Source organism: Spermophilus citellus (genome assembly GCF_964194105.1).
Source record: "Spermophilus citellus genome assembly, chromosome: X".
NCBI lineage: Eukaryota > Metazoa > Chordata > Mammalia > Rodentia > Sciuridae > Spermophilus > Spermophilus citellus.
In genome coordinates this window covers 112,533,530-112,557,971 of record NC_138190.1, presented here as the reverse complement: position 1 = coordinate 112,557,971, position 24,442 = coordinate 112,533,530, and the positions used below count along the sequence as shown (strand labels likewise).

Below are 24,442 nucleotides of genomic sequence, written 5' to 3'. Positions count from 1 at the left end.
AACTCTGGGGTCTCGTTTCCCAGTTTATTTACGGAATTAGGTATTTACTAAGGACCAGAATGAAAACACTAATTCCAGTTTGCTTGTCGTAAGAATCAGAATTTGAACATTGTCCTTAAGAAGTGAAAAGCTTTTTGGTGTATATTTCTCTTTGACATCCTTCCACTTCTGTAGTCCTGGTTAACCAGCTGCTATGTTAAAATACCACTATATTTGGGGACAGACATTGCAGCAAAATACCGACACAACATTCCGACAATGTCAAATTTTGCCCCTATATGTAACATCAAGGCTAAGTTCTGCCTTTGACTCACTGATGGATGTTGCACTAGGCAGAACCTATTTGACTGTGTTTATGTGTATAGATGAAGCAGAGCAAGAGTTTAAAGTACATATTTACTGTTAACCGGGAAAGAGATTCCACTGAATTTGACAATTTAGGTGTGGTTGAAATGTAACCACTGTCACGTGCATCATTCTGGTCTCCTGCAAATGCCACCTGAGAAGAACATCAACGTTTCCACATGCCCAAAGGAAATAGAGAAAGAGAGACAGGAAGGAAGAAAGGAAAGAAGGAAGTAAGGGAGGGAGGGAATGAAAAACACAGACACTTTATTCATCAAAGAATCAAAATAACTTAGTCTCCATCTATTATAAACAGTAAATATAGAACCCTAAATCTCACTGTTGTAGGCATGATTGTAAAGTACAGGGTTGCAAAGCTATATATAAAACACTTTTTTAGACAGCAATATTTACATTAGTTATGACCGACAGAAATTAGAGAAGAAATTTTTCCTACATGTGTAGCCTCACTGTAGGACGACTGTGTTGCTTTGTCCTACACACTACTAATCCTCTCGCTAATCACATTGGAGGGATTTTCTGGGAGCTCCAGATTCTCAACCTGCATCTCTATACCTGGCTCACTGGCTTTAGGCTTCCTAACAGCAGGTTCGTTGGTATGGCGATAAATGTTAACGTTAAGCTCCCTCCCAGACAAAGCAGTGGCAGCAACTCTCGATATCGGTATCTGCCTGATAGGAGGCTTTTTGTCAGGCTTATAATTGCAGCGCAAATAGTTGGAGAAAGCCCTTCGGTAAACTTTGTTGAACAGAGTGTACACCAGAGGATTAATTCCTGAACATACATAGCCAATCCAAACAAACACATTCAGAAGCTTTTCCATGAGCTTTTGGTTACAGGCTTTCTCGCAAAGAACCGACAGGATATTGGTAATGAAAAAGGGGCACCACATGATCAGAAACACAAAGAACACAATGCCAAGGACTTTCGACGCTTTCTTTTCATTGTTGATCGCCTGCATGGTGCCCCTGGGACGCTTTTCCTTCTTCTTTCTTTTGCGCACAACATTCCTATCAGGATTGGGGTTCGCCGGGGGCTCTTCGTCAGCGGTGTTCCTCTTGCAGCACTTCAGAAAATCCAAGCCGATTCCCTGCAGTTCCTCCTCCGAGCGGCCTTGCAGCAGCATCTGAGCTTGTCTGCGCAGAACGTAGATCGTCAGGCAATAGGTGATCACCATGATCGTCAGCGGGATGAAGAACGCCACGAAGGAGCCGATCAGAACGAAGTTTGGGTCGTTGAGCACGCACGTCGTGTTGTTGACGAACACCTTGTTTTCATCCCTCAGTCCAATCACGGGGATGGGAACTGAGACACCTAAAGAAATAAAAAGAAGTTGGGATGTTGCTAAAGCATATGGAAGGATTGAACAGATTTGTGCATCAGGATAACGTTCATTTGCATTTCACTGAAGGAAATTTAGGGGATGTTTGTTGACAGCTATTCATGGCATAATTGATAGTCTCATGAAATGGTAGCAGAATGATAACAGAAAATGATTGATAGCTTTCTTCTTCTTAGGAATGCCTTCTCCTTAAATTTCTGCAGAAGGCATGGAATCACCATTATTGAGATAAAGTATTCGATATGGTTATGTCTAAGAGAAGACTGAGTCTGCTCTGTCATATTTCCAGTTCTTAGGACTGTCGCAGCTCAGAAGGCACTCAATGGGTATTTGTTGAAACAAGGAATAAATTCATATCTGTTTGCAATGACATTACCAAGCCGATCATTCTTTTTTTTTAAGCATATGTCTTCCAAATTCGCTAAAAAAATGACATGTATATCATCTATAATAGCATTTAAGGGTTGACTGGACTATCTGACCATTATGCTAAAATATAAGCAGAAACCAAAAATATTCTCTTTTTAGTAAGGCTTTTTGATTGTTTGTTTTTCAATATCTGGGCATAAGCAGCATTTGTTTCAAGGTCAGAAGATAGAGAGAGGCTCAGTGGTAATATGGGTTTTTGAATAAGAGGCCCTGGGGATTAGATCCCTAGGGGAATGGAGGAAGGAGGGAGAGAAATGCCAAGTTGGGAGAGATATGGTTCTCCTATTTCAAGGTCGAATTTTGAGCATTTTTGTTTATAAGAATACTGAAAGATAGTACCTCTTTCAGTAAATAGGCAGAAATTATCTATGAGGCCATTGGGGCAGAAGGTGATCTTGTGCCTAGGCCTAAGTATAAAATCTAAAAATTTTTCAGAAAGAACTCAAGTAGATTTGGAAGAGATCCTGTATCAGTGAGTTGTGATAACTTGCAAGTAAAATTCAAATTTTACTGTTAATTTACCCTATCTTGTGTCCACAGCAAGTTGAAGGTGAGGAAGATTCAGATTGCAATTGTGGGGTGGTTTGAGATCCTTAGGAATCCTGGGCTGTTGGGTCTCTACATCATGAACCGCGAGAGAAGACAGAAACAGTGTGCTCACAGAGATACATGCTGACTTCAGGGAACACATAAAAAGTTTGGGAAGCCTGGCACTGAAAGGCCCTACTTGTTGTTTTAACGCTTCTAGTCCGATCTAAAATGTTGAGCTACATGATCCAGGAGAAAAAAAAAAAGGTCAATATTTCTTTGCTACAGCTTGCTGAGGATGTTGGTTGGTGTTTAATCCCTAGCAAGATATGAGAAAGAGTGTTTGGATAATGATCTGTAAGGCTTCTTCCTCACACATTGAATTTCTAGACATAGTGTAAAGAGGAGGAGCAGCAGATGTGACAAGAATCCTTTGAGTATTAGAGTCCATTCCTACCTACATCTCTGAACCTAGGCATGCCATTCAAGAAAGTAAGAAAGACCTGAAGTCTCTGGGAGACATTGTAACACAATGCTCCATACTAGTAAGGAGAACTTTGAACACTGATTAGGAAGAGTGACAGGTATCAGAAGGGGAATAGAGAAGGTTATTTTTCACCAAGTTTGATGAAACACTTGTGAGAATTTCAGGAGCACTTGGGAGTATAAAGTACAGCAGAACCACATGGGTTATATTTTTTTATATTTCTTAAGGTAAAAGAAACAGGTAAGAAAGCTACCAGCTGTATCGCTAGATCCTATATTGAAGAAGTCATAAATATAAGATAATTTCTAGAAAGAATATAGATCAAGCTTGCCTAAAAGAAGTCAGTATTGGCTTATCCTTAATGAAATGTTTTAGCAAAGAGTTAGGTTGCTGGAAGTTTTCTGGAGTTAAGGAAGCTAATATGATATTAAGAAAAGAGGGCTGGGGATATAGCTCAGAGTAGAGTGCCTGCCATGCATGCATAATGCTCTGGTTCAATCCCCAGCACTACAAAAAAAAAAAAAAAAAAAAGAGAGAGAGAGAGAAAATGGGTTCTCAAAAACTTTATAGGAGAAGCTGGGTTGTAGCTCAGTGGTAGAGTGCTTGTCCATCATGTGTGAAGTACTGGGTTCAATTCTCAGCACCACATAAAAATAAATAAATAAAATAAAGATGCGTCCATCTACAACTAAAAAAAAAAGATTAAAAAAAAACTTTATAGGAGTAAACCTTTGAGAACATACTAATTTAGACATACTTTAAAAATCTACCAAATAGGGCTGGGGTTGTGGCTCAGTGGTAGAGTGCTTGGCCTAGCATGGGTGAGGCCCTGGGTTCAATCTTCAGCACCACATAAAAATAAACAAATAAATTAAAGATATTGTATCCAACTACAACTAAAAAAAAAAAAAAAACTACCAAATAATTATACTGTGGACCTGCTTGGGATCTTGATGCAAACAAAAATATTCATGAATAATTGGGAATTTGGACAATTAGCCTTTCAATTATATGATTAATAGTTATTGTGCACCAGTTTTTAGGTGAGGTGTTAATACTGCACTTGTTTAGAAAAATAGCTTTTATATTTTCAGCTAGACATATTGAAATATTTAAGAATGATATGATGTCTGGAATTTATTTCAAGATAATATGGGAGGGAGAAATGGATGGGAGTATTGATGAAACATGATAGTCTATAAACTGATAAATTAATACTGGAACTAGATGATGAGTACTTTATTATATAAATCTACTTCTGTAATCTTTGAAAAATCTCCATTACAAAAAGTTTAATAATTTTTAAAAAGTAAAAAAGTGATAAGAAGATCTAGACGTCTTCTCTGAAGCAGACAATAATAACATGTCTATTAAGACTTTAGAGGCTGTAGTGGTGGCTCAGTGGGGGCTGGGGTGGTGGCTCAGTGTTAGATCACTTGCCTAGCATGTGTGAGGCACTGGGTTCAATTCTCAGCACCACATAAAAATAAATAAATAAATTATAGGCCCACTGACAACTAAAAATATTTAAAAAGAAAGAAAAAGAAAAAGATTTCAGACCAGAAAAGTCCCCAAGACTTTGTGACCACTGCTACCTTTGGAAGAGATGATAGGTAGAGCAAAAGAATTGGACCCTGAGTAGAAACACTTAGCATTTTGGTCAAACCATAAGGAAGAAGGCTATTTTCTGACAAAATGTTTTTGGAAACCTATTATTCCTTCCCAGGATCCTCCAGCAAGAGCAGCAGAAGATGTAAAAGAGGTGAGTACCCTCTCCAGTGCCTGCCCCCTCCTCCCTCCTAGCAATGTGGAAACTAGACCCTGAGGCTGGGGAATTTGCCGTCACTCTGGAGGTACCCTCACTAGGGTAAATACACTGAGGTGTGGAGATTCAACTTCCCACAGGAAATATTGCACCATCTTCTAGGTATTCCTAGAGACACCTGAAGTCTCTGGGGGAAGGCCTCATATACTGGCTGTAAAATCTGGAAGTCAGCATCACTCAGAGCCCAGCTCTAGAAAAGTGTTAGCTTGCTTCTGTTAAAAGATTTAATCACTTTCATAAAGAACTCTTGGGCCTAAAAGTAGACCTTGTCAAGGGACAACAGAAGAGGGGAGCAGAATCATTGTAGGTGAACTGAAGTTGTTATTGGATACGTGAGGCCAATTTTATTCCTGGCCTCTGTTTGTATAACTTTTGTACATTGAGGAAAGGGTGATTCTTCCTCTCCCCCACCCCCATACTGGGGAATGAACTTAGTGGAACCATACTACTGAGCTACATCCCCAGCCTTTTTTATTTTTTATTTTGAGACAGGGTCTCACTATTTTGCCTAGGTTGTTCTGGAACTTGGAATCCTCCTGCCTCAGCCTTCCAAGTCATTGGGACTATAGGCATGCACTATCACACCCAGTTGAAAGGGTTTAACCAGGTTAAGAGTTGCCAATCTTCTCTACCAGGCACTGATCCTGGTATATATATGGACAACACAGAATTAAATGTGTTATCTCGATTTGGGTAAAGACTCTGTATGTCAGATAATATTTGGTGAAGTAGCTTAACCACTTTACCAAGTCTATACCATAATAACTTTTGTTTTTAGAAACCATGAATGCAGTCAACAAACATGAAGAAATTCAATATCTTTTGGCAATATCAGATTATAAATAACGATAACAACAATATAAGCAGTATTAATGACAAATATATCATGCATAGACTCTCTTATTCAATACCTTAAAAAAATTAAAAGGTAAGTACCAGCAGTTCTCAAACTGTGGTTCAAGGACCCTAGGGCCTCAGAGATTTTCAGAAAGTTTTTTAGCTTTTGCTTTTCCAACCATTTGTCTTCAGCATCAAATAAATAAATAAATAAATAAAGTTCTTTAAAAAAATCCCCGTGTTCTGATGTTTTTTGAAATTATAGTTACCTTTCATAAAATTGTTAACATTAACACAACTATTATTGCTGTTGTTACTTAAAATAAAATGAATCATCAAAACATTAAACATTTCTAGTTTTAATTTCTAATATGATAAATATCAATAGGTACAACCCATGTAAAAATAAATTTCTTTGTAGTACTCAAATATTTTGAAGGGTGTAAAGGGGTCTTGACACCAAAAAGTTTGAGAACTGCTGTTCTTTGTTAATAGATAAAGTTATTGAGGCTCTGAAGAATCAACCCAGCAAATGTGTAAATCTTCCTTAGCATTTTAAGTTCAAACAATAGTAATTCATTTGCTATGATGATAATATCAAGCAATAGTAATCCACGTGCTACGAAAATATCAGGTAAGTATAAACCACGGCAATACTAATAATAAAACACTTTAAATGCATTATCACTCATTTCCATAAAATTTTGAAAGGCACGTATTATTAGATGAAGTTAACTTCAGAAAAGTTAAGTGAAATAAGCAAATATAATGGAGCATTTTTTGAATTATTTTTTTTAATACTTGATTTGGCCAAGGAGAAAAAGTAGAAATGAACTACCATTGAAAAAATCATGTACCAATAACAACAATTGGAATAATTATAACTACCTTTTATTTAGTGATTCCTATTTGTCAAACACTGAGCCAGGTATTTTATAATTGTTATGTACTTTCACAAACTATTTTATTCAACCCATACCAGAAAACACACTAAGAATTATTAAGTGGAATCACTTAATGTTTCTGAGATTAACTTCAATAACTTCTATATCATCTTCCTTAGAATTTTATAAGCAACAAACAAATCATAATTCATATCCTGCTGCAAATATCAAGTACTACTTCAAATAATAAATGATCAAATATTTGCATGCATTATCTTCTTCAGTTCTTGCAAAATCCTAAAAAAAAATGGTTATTTTTTTATTAAGGCCACTTAAACTCAGAAAAAAGTATCTTCAATAAACATATAAAGTCTTATTTAGCACTTTTAAAACATTAAATTCAATAATATATAATTCAAATTTTATTAAAAGTATCTCATGCTACTGCTACTGCTACCACTATTTTATTGAAAATGTGATATATTATACTATTACAAAAACTACTTCTACTGCTACTGCTACTACTACTACTACAAAAACTACTTCTACTGCTACTGCTATTACTACCACTACAAAAACTACTTCTACTGCTACTGCTATTACTACTACTACAAAAACTACTTCTACTGCTACTGCTTTTACTACTGTCATTCATTGACTGCTTATTATAAGTGTTTATGGTTAAACTTTATCTGCATTATATACTTTACATGCATTATCTAATTCAAATCTCTGCAAAAGCCCATTATTTAATGAAATTCTTTTACTGCAAAGAAACTAACTTTAAAAAATATATAAAGATGTTCCTATTGTTTCCTAAAGCCTTGAATTCAAGCAACACAGATTAGTTTTCTTCAAACCATCAAATAATAATACGATTTGCCCATGATTTTAAAATTCATGTTTCTTGCAATTTTTAATCTCTTTGAACTTAGGATGCATCTTACAATGGTAGTGTCTAGCAAGTATTTTTGGCCAGGTAGCTGTCATTAAATAGTTGTCATTGTTAGTAAACCTGGGCTGAAAACCTTCTTTTGACATCTTATGGTAAGATCAAAACCACTGCAGCAAAATTTGCAAAATGATTTAAAATAAAATGAATCATCATTTTATTTAAAATGGTAATAATTCTGTGCAGCATGGTAATAATTCTGTGCAAATGACAAATTATGTTGTAACAGCCGAAGGGAGAGAGGGTTCTGAAGAAAATCCTTCAGATGTCACAGAGGAGTCTAGAATTTGAAACATTTCCTCTGTCTTTGAAAACAAGGAGGTGCCTATTGATTATAGAGAGAACAACTATGGTGGCATAGGAAACATTACCAAGAGATGAATAATAAGTAAATGGTGATATGAAAGGCAATGGAATAAATTTCCTAGGACATCTTAGCCAATATCAAAAAGGAAATAAAGATTAGGGTAATTATTATTGAACTGCGGAGATTCCTCAGAGGTATCTCTTTTTCTGAGTTGTTTGGCATAGAGAGGAATTTTCCTCAAATAGACCTAGGAGGACCATATGACATCAGGCTGACCTCAGTGGTCCATTGCCTCACAGAGTCATAAATGAGACCCTTGAACATACTAATTGATAGCAGAAGATGAAGGAGTACTTTCAGAGAACACAGACACAAAACAGACAAGTAGGGCTATCTCAGATAGATAAAGCACTTTATCTAAAGTGCTATTAAAAGTTGGAAAAAGAAGCACTTTGTATGCTTTGATCAATAATTTGGTATCATGTTGTCATGGTGAGAATTTCAAGGAATTCATACTCAACTTTGAACCTCAAGGATTTTTAGTTTGGGAAAAGTAGGAACATTAGGCATGTATGAATAAATGACAGTGACCACCACAATAGTGCTAAGTCCTTAAATAGTTTGGAGGAATTTGACCTAAAACAAGATGACTATAACCAGGAGAGTGTGAGAAAGGGAAGTCCATGAGCTGACAAGAGAAATGTTCAGGGATCATAAAATATGCTCGATAGAAATCTGGGGGCAAGCAGGTGAGAGAGGGGCGAGTAGATGAGGGAGGTTCTGGTATTCAAATGCAATATGGCTGAGGGCATGAGGAAGTGAAATGTGAAGTAGCACTGAAATATGACCACACTACTACTTGCAAGCTAATGAAGATGAAGGGAAATTTGTTTTTAATGTATCACAAGGAGCTCACTCCTTAAAGGTAATATAGTAGAGTGGAAGAACTTAAAAACACAGAAAAGAAAGTTTACAAATTATGGATCAAATGACTATATATGTACCGTTTGTGTGTGTGTGTGTGTGTGTGTGTGTGAGAGAGAGAGAGAGAGAGAGACAGACAGACAGAGAGAGACAGAGAGACAGACAGAAAGAGAAAGAGAGAGAGAGAGAGAGAGAGAGAGAGAGAGAGAGAGAGAGAAAGTGCTCATGATTAGGGTCTCACACATGCTAAGCAAGCACTCTACCCCTGAGCTACATTTTCAGCCTTATATGTGCTTTTTAATTAGCATGTTAAATAACAAGTTCTAGTAGTGTATCTAATAACTATTGAAATTTGGAAATAGTGAAGAATATCTGTCAAATGTCACTATGTCTGCTGCAACTGAAATGTTCTGCAAATACCTATGGTTCCTATTGGTGATAGTAATATAGATACTTCACTTCTGTGTTATTGTCTACATTTGTAGTTGAGGCAAGTCTCACATTTCAATTATTGGCTACACACAAGCTCTCAGTTATGATGCAGGAGCTGGTGTCAAAAGGAGGTTAAATTTCCTGACATAAACAATTATAAAAACTGGTAACAGGGCTGGGGATGTGGCTCAAGCGGTAGCGCGCTCGCCTGGCATGCGTGCGGCCCGGGTTCGATCCTCAAGCACCACATACCAACAAAGATGTTGTGTCCGCCGAGAACTAAAAAAAAATAAATAAATATTAAAAAAAAAAAAAACTGGTAACAAAAGACTATCATTTTATAATAATGGAGGAAGAGCCTATGAAAGAGCATACTATTAGCAAGCATAAGCTCTGAACAAACTTGAGAACCACAACAACAAAACTATTTGAAGGTACTGAAAGTGAGCAAGAAGTAGGAATAAACCACAAGACTCAATACCAAAAGATGGGAATCGTGTTCATTGAATTTGAAATTGGTACGTCTCTTCTGAGGGTGTCCTATAGCATGGATTTAGAGCTCAAGGAGAAAGTTGTTGTCCAACTGAACCGAGAAATTAGAGGACAGAAGTAAAAGGCTGCCAGAAAGCTGGGATTTGAAGGGTATAATCAGAGAAAGGAGAAGTCATAGGGGAAGGGGAGCTTGAATTTCAACACAAAGTTCCCTCAAATTATTGCTTGATACCTGTCTCCTATGAGCAAGGCTCCAAGGAACCCATACAGCAAGTAACATTTGAAAGATTTAAAGTATTTAGTAGAGTTGTTAACAATTATTTATTGCAGGAGAAACATACTTATGACTTTGCATCACATCAAATTAGAAGAGCTCAGTAAACACTTTGGGCTTTTCACTGATCCTAGGAAAGAGAATGCCTTAGGAGAAAGGCCCATTTCTTAAGATTATAGGATTTGTCTCAGACTAAATGCAAACCTGGAGCCCACCTTTAAAAAAGCAAAAAATAGAGGGCTGGAGTTTGGCTCAGTGGTAGAGCACTTGCCTGGCATGTGTGAGGCACTGGGTTTGATTCTCAGCACCACATATAAATAAATAAAATAAAGGTCCATTGACAACTAAAGAATATTTTAAAAAAGCAAAAAGTAAAAACCAAGGCTTTCTCAAGAACATTTTACAAAATTACTAGATAAACAACAACAACAACAAAAAGCAAACAGAAAAATGTAACCCATAATAAGGAGGAAGATGAGTCAATAGGAACAGATCCACACATAACCAGGAGGATAAAATCAACAGACAATAACTTTATCATAAATGTTACATAATTCACCAGAAAATATATAGTGGTTGTAGAACTGAAAATTTCAGGATAGATGTGTAAACTAAAGAAAAAAAAGAAATCTTATGATTTCAAAAATATATTATTTTAAAGTAAAACAAAAAATGGATGGGATTAACTATAGAGGCAATGATTGGTAAATTTGAAGATCAATAAAACTCATTCAAATGTAAGCACAATGATAAAAATAATTTTTAAAAGTTGAATTCATGTGTTTATCCATGACAGAATTCCTGGTACCACACTTGTCATTTTGTCAAAAACAACTACAAAATTTAATGGCATTATGCAACAACTCTTTTCACACAATTGGCAATAATTGGAATGGGACTGTGATTTTAACTAGAAGGGGAAAACATAACACATATGAACACCCCACTCTTTCTACCTGGAGGTATTCTTGACTATGGTAACAGGGAAATAAAGCCCAAGCAGGGACTGGCTGTCCTAGTGAACCCAAGAATCACTAGACAACATAATTGCAAATTTTGAAGACCAAAATAATCAGTGAACAGAGAGTGAAAGGATAAAGAAAAATAAAACCTGAGTGCAAACACACAGATAGAAAGGAAAGAAAAGAGCAGCAAAAGTATTTGAATAAATAGTGGCTGGCGATTTCACAAATGGGTAAAAAAATCTCAATCTACATTTCTATAAAACTGAATGAACTCTGACTATAATAAACAAAGAAGTCTTCAACCATACCACCTTGAACATGCCTGATCTCATCTGATCTCAGAAGCTAATAAACAAAGAAGTCACACCTAGAAACATCTTAGTCTACTCAATTTAAAAGACAGTAAGTGAGTTGGTGGTATAGTTCAGCAGTATGGCACTTGCTCGGTATGTGTGAGGCTCTAGATTAAATCCCCAGCACAGCAAAACAAACTAATGAACCGAACAAAAGATAGTAAGAAAAATTTGAAAGCACCAATAAGGAAAGATATATTGCATACAGGGAAACAATAGTTATCAGCTGACATCATCAGAAAATATAAAAGCCAGAATTCCCACAATTGTCAAATTCGAAGAGCTGAAACAAAATAACAGTCAATTGATAATTCTATGTCCGGTGAAACTATCCCTCAAAATTGAAAGTGAAATGGAAACATTTTTCAAATAACAAAGAAAGACTTATTGGTAATAGATCTGCATTATGAATAATGCTAAAGCAAGTACTCGAGGATAAAAGGAATGACAAGAAATAATAAAAGGCACAAGAAATGGTGAGTGAATATGTGATTAAATATGATATAATATATGTAATCTCTTAATTTTACTATTAATTTTATGAAAACATTATCTGAAGTGAAATTTATGATATTCTATAAGTGTATTTATAACATATACATGTCATTTATTTGACAACATACAAATGATGAGGATGGTTAAATGTAACTATAGTTTTATAAGTTTACTGTATTTCTCATTCTGGTAAGTAAATCAAGACTAACATTTAGTAGATTCAGGTAAATTAAAAGTTATTTTGCATTTTTTGGCATAATGATTTTAAAAACAATGCAGACAAATATGCCTAAAAACCTAATAGTGGAATTCAAATGGCTTATTAACAAATGTATTTAAAACAAAAGGAAACTAGGAGTGATATCTATGAAAATGGCAGAGTTAGGATGTTCAAAAATTTGCCCCTCCCATAAAAACAATAGATAACTTGGAAAAAAGCAGCCAACATTTTCAGAATTATGGAAACTAACCAAAGAGTTGCCGCAACATAAGAAACATTCATTGAAGAAAAATGTCTCAGTATTGGTAAAAAATAATCCTCTCCCATTGCCTGCTCTCCAGATCGGTGGCAGCCATGAAAAATAACAGCTGATATGTTGATACTGGAGGAGGTAAAATGGAATAATCCATCTTTTAAAGTTATGGACCCAAATAATTGTCATTATTTGACTTTTCTGGTAGTATCCTCAATGACCCAGCTCAAAAGGCTTGTCATTTTTTGAGTATGATTGGGAGCTCAACCACTCAGTCCTTAAAACCTGTCCCTGAGGGACATTTCTGGGAAACATTTACTGGCAAATATTTTAACATCCCAGCTGGCAAAGGCATTAACATTTGGGTAGAACAATAGACATACAAAGTTGGGGGAAAAAACCTGAAGAACAACATGTCCATAAGGGTTTTAAAAAAGCTCCAACACGTTCCTCATTATTTAGAGGAAAACCTGTGGGTGTGGGTGTAGGGTGCATTCCCAAGGAAGGGTATGCAATTGCTTGGTAAAGACTTGAGAAGGCCCTAAACTCTCACTCTGGCTAAACCTGGAGGCTCTGTGCAAACAGGAAGTGAAGACCATAGCAGATTTGTAAACTGCCTGTGTGAGTGCTGAAGATGTGCCCCAACCATAATACAGCTTTTGGCAAAGACTGGGGAATTTATTGGTTCCCGGCATTAAAAGAAATCTCTAACCAGTAATTAGCTGGTCATTAAGTTAATGGAGCAGAGACTTCACTGACAAAGAATGTATGCTTTATAGAATTACTTCAGGAAGTCATGAAATGAACAATAAATAGTGGAAACAAAAATTATGGGAAATGGGGAAAATCTAATTTCCAGTACTGCTGTAGCATAACATTTAAAATGTCCAGATTAAAAAAAAATAAAAAATAAAAATAAAATGTCCAGATTATAGGCGGGGGATATAGCTCAGTTGGTAGAGTGCTTGTCTTGCATGCACAAGGCCCTGGTTCAATCCTCAGCACCAAAAAAACCAAACCAAAGCAAAACAAAACAAAAAACCTTTTTGGGCAGGGGTTGTGGCTCAGTGGTAGAGTGCTTGCCTAGCATGTGTGAGGCACTGGGTTCAATTGTCCGTACCACATATAAATTAGTAAAGGTCCATAAACAACTAAAAAAAATTTTAAAAGTCCAGATTGCAAAAAGTAATAATAATGATGATAAAATAAGAATTTCAAAGAAATAAGCAAGTGTGACTCACACATAGCAAGAACAATCAATGGAAACTATCCCTGAGGAAGCCTAGATATCAGACTAGGCAAAGACTTTTAAGAAGATTTGTGTGTATGTGGGAAGCAGGAGTGGTGGGGATTAAACGCAAGGCCTCACACATGGTAGGCTGTGCTACATCCCCAGCCCTAAATAAGCTATTTTTAAAGTGTCCAATTAACTGAAGGTAAGTATGTATATCCATAGAATGGAATATTATTCAGATATAAAAAAAGAGTGAAATAAGACCCATTTTTGGCATGGTCGCATGAGGAGTTCCACAGATTTCCTCTCCAAAAAAAGTGGTAAAAATTGCAAAAGGACAATTGAAAGTTTCCAGAAATGGTACAATATATGGAAAAAACATTTGTTCAAGAAAATCTATGGATTTAGGGGTGTGGCTCAGTGGTAGAGCACTTGCCTAGCAAGGGTGAGGCACTGGGTTCAATCCTTAGCACCATATAAAAATAAATAAATAAAATAAAGGTATTGTGTTCATCTACAACAACTAAAAACATATTAAAAGTAAAAAAAGAAAATCTACTAAAACTCAGTATGAATGGTGAGTCTACAGTGTTCAATTAATAACCTATTATGATTTCCTTCTCTTCCAATTCAATGAGACAGAAATTCTATTCAGACTTATGTAGTGAATTCACAAGACTCTCTTTCCCCTAGTTTCCAGTCAGAATTGCACTGGGATATTTCAATATTAAATTCTAAGAAAGTAATAGAATGAATAGTAGGTACTGTGAAGCCATTCAAAACATGATAGAAATCATATTCTGCTGTTGTGTGGAATGTTTTATAATTGTTAATTTCTAGTCAAGTATTTATGCAATACTAGCCAGGAAAAACTGAAACATGTTGTGACATAAAACAAGTCTCAAAAAATTTCATGGTATGAGGGGGAAAAAAAAGAAGAAGTAAATTAGTTCTCAAGGGAGCAGGTTGTTATAAAATAGTCAGCCTGGCCTCACTCTGACTTCCTCCCTTGCCTGTGACACCTCTCTCTTCTTTTTTCTTTTCCTCTCTCTCCTGTGCTTGTGCACCTGCCATGTGATGCCATCCACCATGTTGTCATGAAGCCCTGGAGCTGTCACCAGAAGCTATAGCCACATTGTTTCCCAGTCACCAAAATTGTAAGCCTAACAAATATTCACACACACACACACACACACACACACACACACAGTATGAGAAAAGAAAATGACAAACCAATATTATTAATGAATATAGATGAAAAATCTCAATAAAACACTAGAAGGGCAAATCAAACATTTATATTAAAAGAATCATACATCATGATCAAGTGGAGTTTATCTCTGGGATGCAAGGATGGTTCAATATGTGCAGATCAATAAAAGTGAAATACCAAATTGATACATGAAGGACTAAAACTGTATAATCTCAATAGTTGCAGAAAAAACATTTGATAAAATTCAGCATCCTTATGCACCCCAATATAATAAAGGCTATATGTGACAAATTCACAGCTAACACCATGATCAATGATGAAAAGCTGAAAGTTTTTTGTTTAAGTTCAAGGGTGAGAAAAGCATGCTCACTCTCATGGCTTCTGTTTAATATAGGACTGGATGTCCTAGCCAGAGCAATAAGGAAGGAAAAAGAAATAAAAGGGATCCAAATTATGAAGGAATAAATAAAGCTTTCTGTTTGCAAATGGCATGATTTATTTATAGAAAATGCTAGTCTCCACCAAAATCTATTAGAACTAATGAACAAATCCCATAAAGTCACAGGACACAAAATCAACATACAAAGTTACATTTTTAGACATCCACAATGCACTAACCAAAAAACAAATAAAAAAACTTACAATAGTATAAAAAAATATATTTGGGAGTGAATTTAACAAAGAATGTGACATATCTGTACCCTGAAAACTAAGAAATTGATAAAATTATAAAAGACACGAATGCACCAGGCACAAAGGCACACATCTCTATGTATGCCAACTACTCAGGAGATTGAGGCAGGAGGATCCCTTGAGTCCAGGAATTTGAAGACAGCCTGACAACATAGTGAGACCTCATTCCACAGAAGGGGGAAAAAAGATTGCTGAACAAAGAACTTAAAAGAAAAGTTGTAGAATAAGATGTCCAGAGGGCTGTTTTAAAAAGACAAACAAACAAACAAACAAAAAACTGTTCTAATTAGTTATAGGGCTGTTTTAAACCTAAAAATCATTCCTGGAATCTAGAAAGTCATGTACATAAGGAAGGCTGGTCCCAGATGGAGGCTTGAGGACAGACTACCCTTTTTAAAGCATTCCCTTAGTTCATCCTGAACAAGACATCAACTGCTGATTTAGGACATATTTGGGATTGGGGCTTCCTCTATTGCTGAGTGACAAGATGCCAACTGTGTGCTTATAGCAAACTTGGACTTGGTGTGCCATCAAGTGTTGAAAAAGCAGAAGTAACCTCAGGCACACAGAGTTTTAGAAAATAAACGGCCTGCTTAGAATTTCTGGAAGGATAGGCACTAACAAAGATTATGAAGACTGGACTAAATATTAATCCTTCAATGTACAGATGACATTGGGTGCCAACAAGCATTAAGAACTTTCAGGGAGCCTTGACCTTACTTAACAGACAAAATACGGCCCCAGGAATTGACTAAATAGCAACCAATATGTGAAATCTCTTAAGATAATTCAAAATAAGTGTTTTAAGTAAACTAATAGAGCTTCAATAAAACAGAAAAATGAGTCAGTAGTATATAAAAGAAACTTGATAAAAAGATTGAAGTTATTTGTAAAAAAATCAAATCCTAGAGCTTGAAAAGTACACTAAGAAAAATTAAAAACATAATAGAAGGCATCAATAGGAGGATAGATTAAACAGAAGAATCAGTGAGCTTGAAGGCAGGCTATTTTACAATAAAAAGAGAAAAAAAAGAAGTAAAAAGCTTACAGTAATGTTGGGATAGCAGTATATGAGCAAATGTTCATGCTTTAAGGATTCAAGAGGGGCTTGAGAATGTCAAAAGAGTAGAAAGTTTACTCAAGGAGATAATAACAAAAAACTTTCCAAACCTAGAGGAAGATACAAATATCTAAATACAAGGAGGTAAAGGTTCCCCAGTCAGATTAATTCAACCAAGTCTACCCTACACATAATCAAACTTTCAAAGGTTAAAAGCGAAGAGGATTCTCAGGACATCAAGACAGATGAAAACAAAAAACATGTATCATAACAGTGTTCCGATTAGCCTGATAAGAGATTCCTCAGCAGAAACCAGAGGAGGTAGTTGGATAAAGTTTTCACAGTGCGAAAGGAGAAAAACTGACAGCTAAGAATGCAGTACCCAGTAAAGCTATCCTCAAAAAAGAGAAGGAAAGACAAGGATAATCCAAGGAAGCAAAAGCTGAGAACATCACCAGACTTGTTTAACAGGAAATGCAAAAGGGAGTTTTTCAAACTGAAAGAGATGCTAATGAGTAAGAAGAAAAGATCAGAAAGTATAAAACTCACTTGTAAGAGTAACAATATAAGCAATGTCAGAATGTTCTAATATTGTACACGTGGTCCATAAACAATTTATAGCTTTAATGTGAAGACTAAAAATAAAAACAATTAAAATAATAACTATTATGTTAAGAGGTAGACGATATAAAGATGTAAGATATCAAAAATTCGGGTTTGGAGTATACATGTGCAGGATTTTCTTAGTATTTTTTTAATCTCTCTTTTTTATTTGTTTCTCTATTTTTATGATCAATGTTAAGTAACTAACATTTGAAAATAGCTTGTTGAAAACAAGAGAGTTTTTTTTTAAGCCTCATGATAACCAAAAAGCAAAAATCTACCATCTGCACCAAAAATAATAAGCAAAAAACAAATCAAACCTCAATAGTAAATTACTGAACCATAACAGAAGACTGTAAGAGAGGGAAAGAGAAAGGAACTATAATAGAACTAGACAAGAAGTAACAAAATGGCAGTAGTAAGAAATCATCTATTGACAATTACCTTAAATGTAAATGGATTAAGTACTCTAATTAAAAAGCATAGAGTGACAGAATGGATTAAAAAATATCCAACTATATGCTTTTTACAAGAAACTCACTTCATCTCTAAAGAATGAAAGTAAAGGGATTGAGAAAGATAGATCCCAAAAAAAGATTAGTCACACTTCTATCAGATAAAATAGACTAAATCAAAAGCAGTAAAAGGAGACAAGGAAGGTTATTATGTAATGATAAAGGAACAAATTCAGCAAGAGGAAACAATAATTATAAATATATACATATTCAATATCTGAACACCTAAATATATAAAAATATTAATAGATCTAAAAAGAGATAGACTCCAATACAGTAATAACAGAGGACTGTAAGGTCCCACTTTTGACAATGGACACATCATTCAGACAGAAAATAAGCAAAGAAATAGCAGTTAATCTGTACCATGGACCAAATGGACCTAAAAGGCATCTACAGAATATTTCATTTAACAGTGGCAGAATACAAATTCTTCTCAATAATATGTGGACAATTCTCTAGGATAGATCATATCATAGAACAGAAGACAAGTCTCAATTTTTTAAATTGTCATATCCATTATCCTTCCTGAAAACTGCAACAAAACCAGAAATCAATACCAAACAACATTGGAAACTATAAAACACATAGAAATTAAGTAATTTACTTCTGAACAACCAAAAGAACAAAGAGGAAATTAAAAATCTTTTAAAAATAAATGAAAATGGAAACACAATATATTAAAACATGGGATGCAGCAAAGGTAGTAAAAGAGGGAGATAACACAATCAGGATTTGCATTGAAATAGCTGAAAGAATCGCAAATAAACAACCATTGTTGCACTTTAAGAAGTAGAAAACAAAACAAAAATAGAAGAAAATAAATAATAAAGATTAGAAGGCTGGACATGGCATTCCATACAATCTCAGTGACTCAGAAAGCTGAGGCATGAGGATCACAAGTTTGAGGCCAACCTCAGCAACTTAGACCCTGTCTCAAAACTTAAAAAAATAGAATAAAATGGGTGGGGGTGTAGTTGCTGGTAAAGCATTTCTAGGCTCAATCCCTAGTACCAAAAATAAAAGATTGGAGTATAAATAAGTAGAGACTAAAAATCTATTAAAAAAATCAACAGAATGAAGGGCTCCTTTTTTAAAGAACCTAAATTGTGGGGCTGGGGTTGTGGCTCAACAGTAGAGTGCTCACCTAGCACAGGCAAGGTCCTAGGTTCTATCCTCAGCACCACATAAAAAATAAATAAAGATATTGTATCCAACTACAACTAAAAAAATAAATATTTTTTTAAAAAGAATCCAAATTGACAGTAATAGGAGACAAGGAAGGTTATTATTAGCTAAATAAATTATAAATTAGCTAAATTAAAAGAGAGAGAGAGAGAGAGAGAGAGAGAGAGAGAGAGAGAGAGACTAAAATAAATAAAACCAGAGGATGAAAAAGGAGATATTCCAACAGACAGCATAGAAGTCCAAAGGTTATTGGCTATCGTTAATAATAATAATAATATTTCAACAAGTTTGATAACCTAGAGGAAATGGACAAATTCATGGACACATTCACCTTACCAAGACTGAAATATGAGGAAAAAGAAATTCTGAATGAAACAATAAGAAGTTACAAGAATGAATCATTAATAAAAAAGCTTCCCATTAAATAAAAGCCTAGGACCAGATGGTTTCTCTGCTGAGTTCTAATAAATGATTTTTTAAAAACTAATATTATCAGAGTGGAAGAGTAAGAGAAAGAAAGGGGAGGTACTGGGGAATGAAGTTACACTGTGTGCATGTATTAATATGTAACAAGGAGTCTCCATTATGTGTAATTATAATGTACCAAAATAAATATTTTAAAACAACTAATACTGATTCTTCTCAAATTATTCTAAAAAATTGAAGATGAGAGAAGTATTCCAAACTTATTCTATGAAGATAAAATAACCCTGATTCCAAAATCAGACAAGAACATATCAAAAAAGCAAGCAAGAAAGACAAACACACACCAATAGCTTTCATAAATACAGATGCAAAAATTCTCAATAAAATGTTAGTAAATTGAATCCAAAAGCATATTAAAAAGGTTATTTGCCATGATGGAGATTAATCCCAGGGATGTAATAATGGTTCAACCTGTCCAAATTAACATGAAACATCACGTCAAGAGGATGAAGAGGGAAAATTATGATGATCTATATAAATGAAGAAAAGGCATTTGTTAACATTCAACATCCCTTTGTGATACAAACACTCAACAAATTAGGTATAGAAGGAATAAAACAAAACATAATAAAGTCCATATATAACAAGCCCACAGTAAACACACTGAATAGGAAGAAGCTAAAAAACTTTCTAAGATTTGTAACAAGACAAAGGTGCCCACTTTTATTACTTTTATTCAACATACTATGGGAAGTCTTAGCCAGAACAATCTGGTAAGAGAAAGAAATGAAGTGCATCCAGATAGGAAAGGAGAAAATTAAATTGTCATTTGCAAATGATATAATCCTATATACATAAATCCACAAAGACTGCCAAAAGCTATTGAAACTTGTAAAAAAAATCAGTAAAGTTAAAGAATACAAAATCAAAATATGACAATCAGTAGTGCTGCTAGACATCAACAGCAAATTACTGAAAAAGAACAAGAAAACAATTCCATTTTCAATAGCTATGAAAAAATTAAAATACATAAGAATATATTAAACCAATGAGGTGAAATATATCCATCATGAATACTATAAAACATTGATGAAAGGAATTGAAGAAAATACACATGCACACACACAAATGGAAAGATAGCCTATGTTCATGGATTGGAAGAATCAATATTGGTAAATGATCATACTACACAAAAGTGGCCTCTTAACAGAGTGAAAGGACATCCTACAGAATTAAGGAAAACATTTTCAAACTATACTTCTGACAAGGGGTTAATATTCAGAATATAAAAACAAAACAAAACCCTTAAATAATCCAGTTTAAAAGAATGGGCAAGGGGCTAGAGATGTGGCTCAAGTGGTAGTGTGCTTGCCTGGCATGCATGGGGCACTGGGTTTGATCCTCAGCACCACATAAAAATAAAATAAAGATATTGTGTCCACCTAAAACTAAAAAATAAATGTTAAAAAACAATGGGCAAATATATACAAATATTTCCCCAAAGAAGATATGCAAATCGCCAGCATATATATGAAAAAAATGCTCAGTTTCATTAATCATCAGGGGAAAAGCAAATGAAATCATAATGAAATAGCATGTTACTCCATTTAGAATGACTATTATCAAAAAGAAAAAAAGGTAACAAGAGGTAGTGAGAAATAAGTATTTGATGTGATAGATTTAAACTTCATTTTAACATTGCAGAATATATATATATATATATATATATATATATGTATATATATACGTATGTAAACATCATATGGTATCCCATAAATATGTGCAATTTTCATGTATCAATTAAAAATACAAAAATCAAAATCAAAAAATAATGTATAGGTGGCAGAAAAATTATGAGATGTGATACAAAATATGGCCCATACAATGGAAGAAAGCAATCAACAGAAATTATGAGGAAACTTCAGATGATGGATTCATTAGACAAAGACTTAAAGGCATTTAAAATAAGTCAAAGAAATAAATGAAGCTTTTCTTAAGGAATCAACAGAAAATATAAAAATGATATTTCACCAAATAGAGAATATCAACAAAGACATAGAAATTATAAAATTATATGAAGTAGAAATTCTGAATTTGAAAGCACAATAACTGAAATAAAAAATTAACTAGAAGCTCAATAGCAAATTTGAACCTGCTATTTTACAAATATTGTGAGCAAGGTGTGGTGGTACATGCCTGTAATCCCAGTAACTTGGGAGGCTGAGGCAGGAGGATCACAAGTTTGAGGCCAGTCTCAGCAACTTAGCAAGACCCTAAGCAACTTAGTAAGACCCCATCGCAAAATAAAAAATGAAAAAAAAATGGCTGGGGATATAGCACAATTTTAAAGCACCCCTGGGTTTAATCCCTAACAGTGAAAAAACAAACAAAACAAAACAAAACAAAAAACCAAGAATATGATATCCAGCCAGGCTCTTTTTCAAAAACGAAGAAGAAATTAGATGTTCCCACCTAAGCAAAAGCTAATTTGTTGCGTTTTTTTTTTTTTTTTACTGATAAAAGCATCATTCCATTGAGATGATATATTGAAGACAAAATTAGCAATGCAAAGATAGCTCAACTGAGATAATGCATTCTGATGAATAAAAGGAGTAAACAAGAGAAATCAAGAGAGCTTCAGAAACCTGTGGTCAACCATCAAGTGTACCAAAATATGCAAAATGGGTGCCCCATAAAAGAAGTCAAGACAGAAAAAGGGGTGGAGAAAATATTTGAAGAAATAATTGTAAAATAATTGCCTAATTTGAACAAAAAAATTTTCCTATGAATCCAAAAACCTCAATGAACTCCAAGAAGAAAAAAGTCAAAGAATATCACATGTAGAAATAGCATACTAAAACTGTCAAAATCCAAAGAAAATGAGAGAATCTCAAAAGCAGCAAGAGAGAAGTAACTCATTATCTTTACAGATTACTCCACAAAATTATCTGATTTCACAGGGGCATCAGAAGACAATAAGAGCCAGGCACAGTGGCAAATACCTGTAACCCCCATAATTCAGGAGGCTGAGGCAGGAGGATTGCAAAATAGAGGCCAGCCTCAGCAACTTAGTGAGACCCTGTCTCAAAACAAAAATGGGCTGGGATGTAGCTTAGTGGCAGAGTGCACTTCTGTTCAATCCCCAGTATTGGGCATGGCGGGAGCAGGGGTGAAGGGGGAGGAGGCAATGAGATGGCATATACAAAGAATTGAAATAAAAATATTGTAAACCAATACTACTGTATTCAGCCAGGCTATTTTTCAAAAATGAAGAAGAAATAACATGTTCCCAGCTAAATGAAAGCTAAGAGAATATGTAGCTTTTTATACTGATAAAAGTGGCAATCCATTAAGATGATATATTAATTATAGATATATGTTTACCCAATGAAAGAGCCACAAAATTTATGACAAAAACTAACATATTTGAAAAAAGTAGACAATTCCACAATAATAGTGAGAGACTTTAATACCCAAGTTTAAAATAGTTTGAATTAGCAAACAGAAAATTAATAAGGAAATAGAGAACTAGAACCGTATTATAAACCAACCAGACCTAACAGATATTCATAGAATATTCCACCTAATAATAACAACAGAATACACTTTCTTTTCCAGTGAACCTGGAACATTTTCCTCCCAAAATCATATGTTAAGTCAAAAACAATTCTCAGTTGATTTAAAAGGATCAAAATTACTCAAGCTAAGTTTTCGTATCACAATGGAACTAAAGTGGAAATTAGTAACAGGAAATTTGAGAAATTTGCAGTACAATGGAGTGAAGCAACACAATTCTATAAAACCAATGATCCAAAGCAGATACCACAAGAGAAATTATAAATATTTTGAGATAAGCAAAATGAAGCACAGCAGAAGAAAACTTATGAGATACAGTGAAAGCTGTGATTAGAAGATTTATCCCATAACTGATGCTTACCCTAAAAAAAAAAAAATCTCAAATCAATCCTGATCTTCCCTTTTTAAAAGCTAGAAAATGAACATTAAACTAAACCCAAAGCAAGCAAAAGGAAGGAAATACCAAAATGAATCAGGATGGCTGGGCATAGTGGCACACACCTGTAATCCCAGCAGCTTGGGAGGCTGAAGTAGGAGGATCTTGAGTTCAAAGCCAGCCTCAGTAACTGTGAGACACTAAGCAACTCAGTGACACCCTGTCTCTAAATAAAAGACAAAATAGGGCTGGGGATGTGATCAGTGGTTGAGTGCCCCTGAGTTCAATCCTCAGTACCTCCACTCAAGAAAAAAAGAAAAGAATTAGGATGAATGAAATTTGGAAGAGAAAAACAATAAAGGAAATCAATACCAACACAATTCTCCCCCCACCAGGGAGATCTCTAGCATCAATAAATGTTTATACTGACCAGAAGAAAGCATGAACACACAAATTATTATAAACATGAATAAAGGAGGGGATCTAACCAAAATAAAGTGGACTATAAGGGAATACTATGAATAACTGAACACCAAACTATTGGAAAATCTACATAAAGTGGGCACATTTTTTAAAAACACAAGGCATTGATTAAATCATTAATAAACACAAACTCTGAATAGACCTATAACAAGTAAAGAGTTTTCATTTGTCATAAAAAAATACTTTCCTACAAAGAAAAGCCCAGGCCCAATGGCTTCTTTGGTAAGTTCTATCAAGTGTCTAAAGAAAGATGAACACCCATCATTCCAATATTTCTAAAAAAATAGAAAAGGAGAGAATATTTCCCATCTCACTCTAGGAGACCAATATTATCTTGATACAAAAAAGAAAGACATGGGGTCTGGGGTTAAAGCTCAGTTGGTAGAGTGCAGACCTCACATACACAAGGCCCTGGGTTCAATCCCCAGCACCACTAAAAACCAACCAACCAAACAAACAAACCAAAGACATTACAAGGGGGGGGGACCAGAAAACAATAACTTTTATATATATAGAAAAATTCTCAACAAAATACTAGCTAACCAAATCCTGCAACATATAAAAATGATTATACACCATGGCCAAGTGGGATTCATCCAAGGAATGCAAGGTTGTGTCAACATGTGAAAATTAATCAGCACAATCAACATATTAATATAGTAAAGGATAAAATCCAATACATTTTTATTATAAAACACTGGAACATGCTA

The 24,442-nt window shown here is 34.7% G+C and overlaps 1 protein-coding gene across 1 annotated transcript in view; it reads right to left on the bottom strand.

The window, feature by feature from the left end:
* Window positions 1–841: 841 nt before the first annotated feature.
* HTR2C (5-hydroxytryptamine receptor 2C) overlaps window positions 842–24,442 on the bottom strand; it is a gene marked incomplete at both ends in the record, with an annotated part of 117,142 nt that continues 93,541 nt past the window's right edge. Inside the window, one exon of the mRNA XM_081277956.1 lies at window positions 842–1,680. Within this exon, the coding sequence (XP_081134082.1) occupies window positions 842–1,680 (839 nt within the window). The remainder of the gene's footprint in view (window positions 1,681–24,442) is intronic.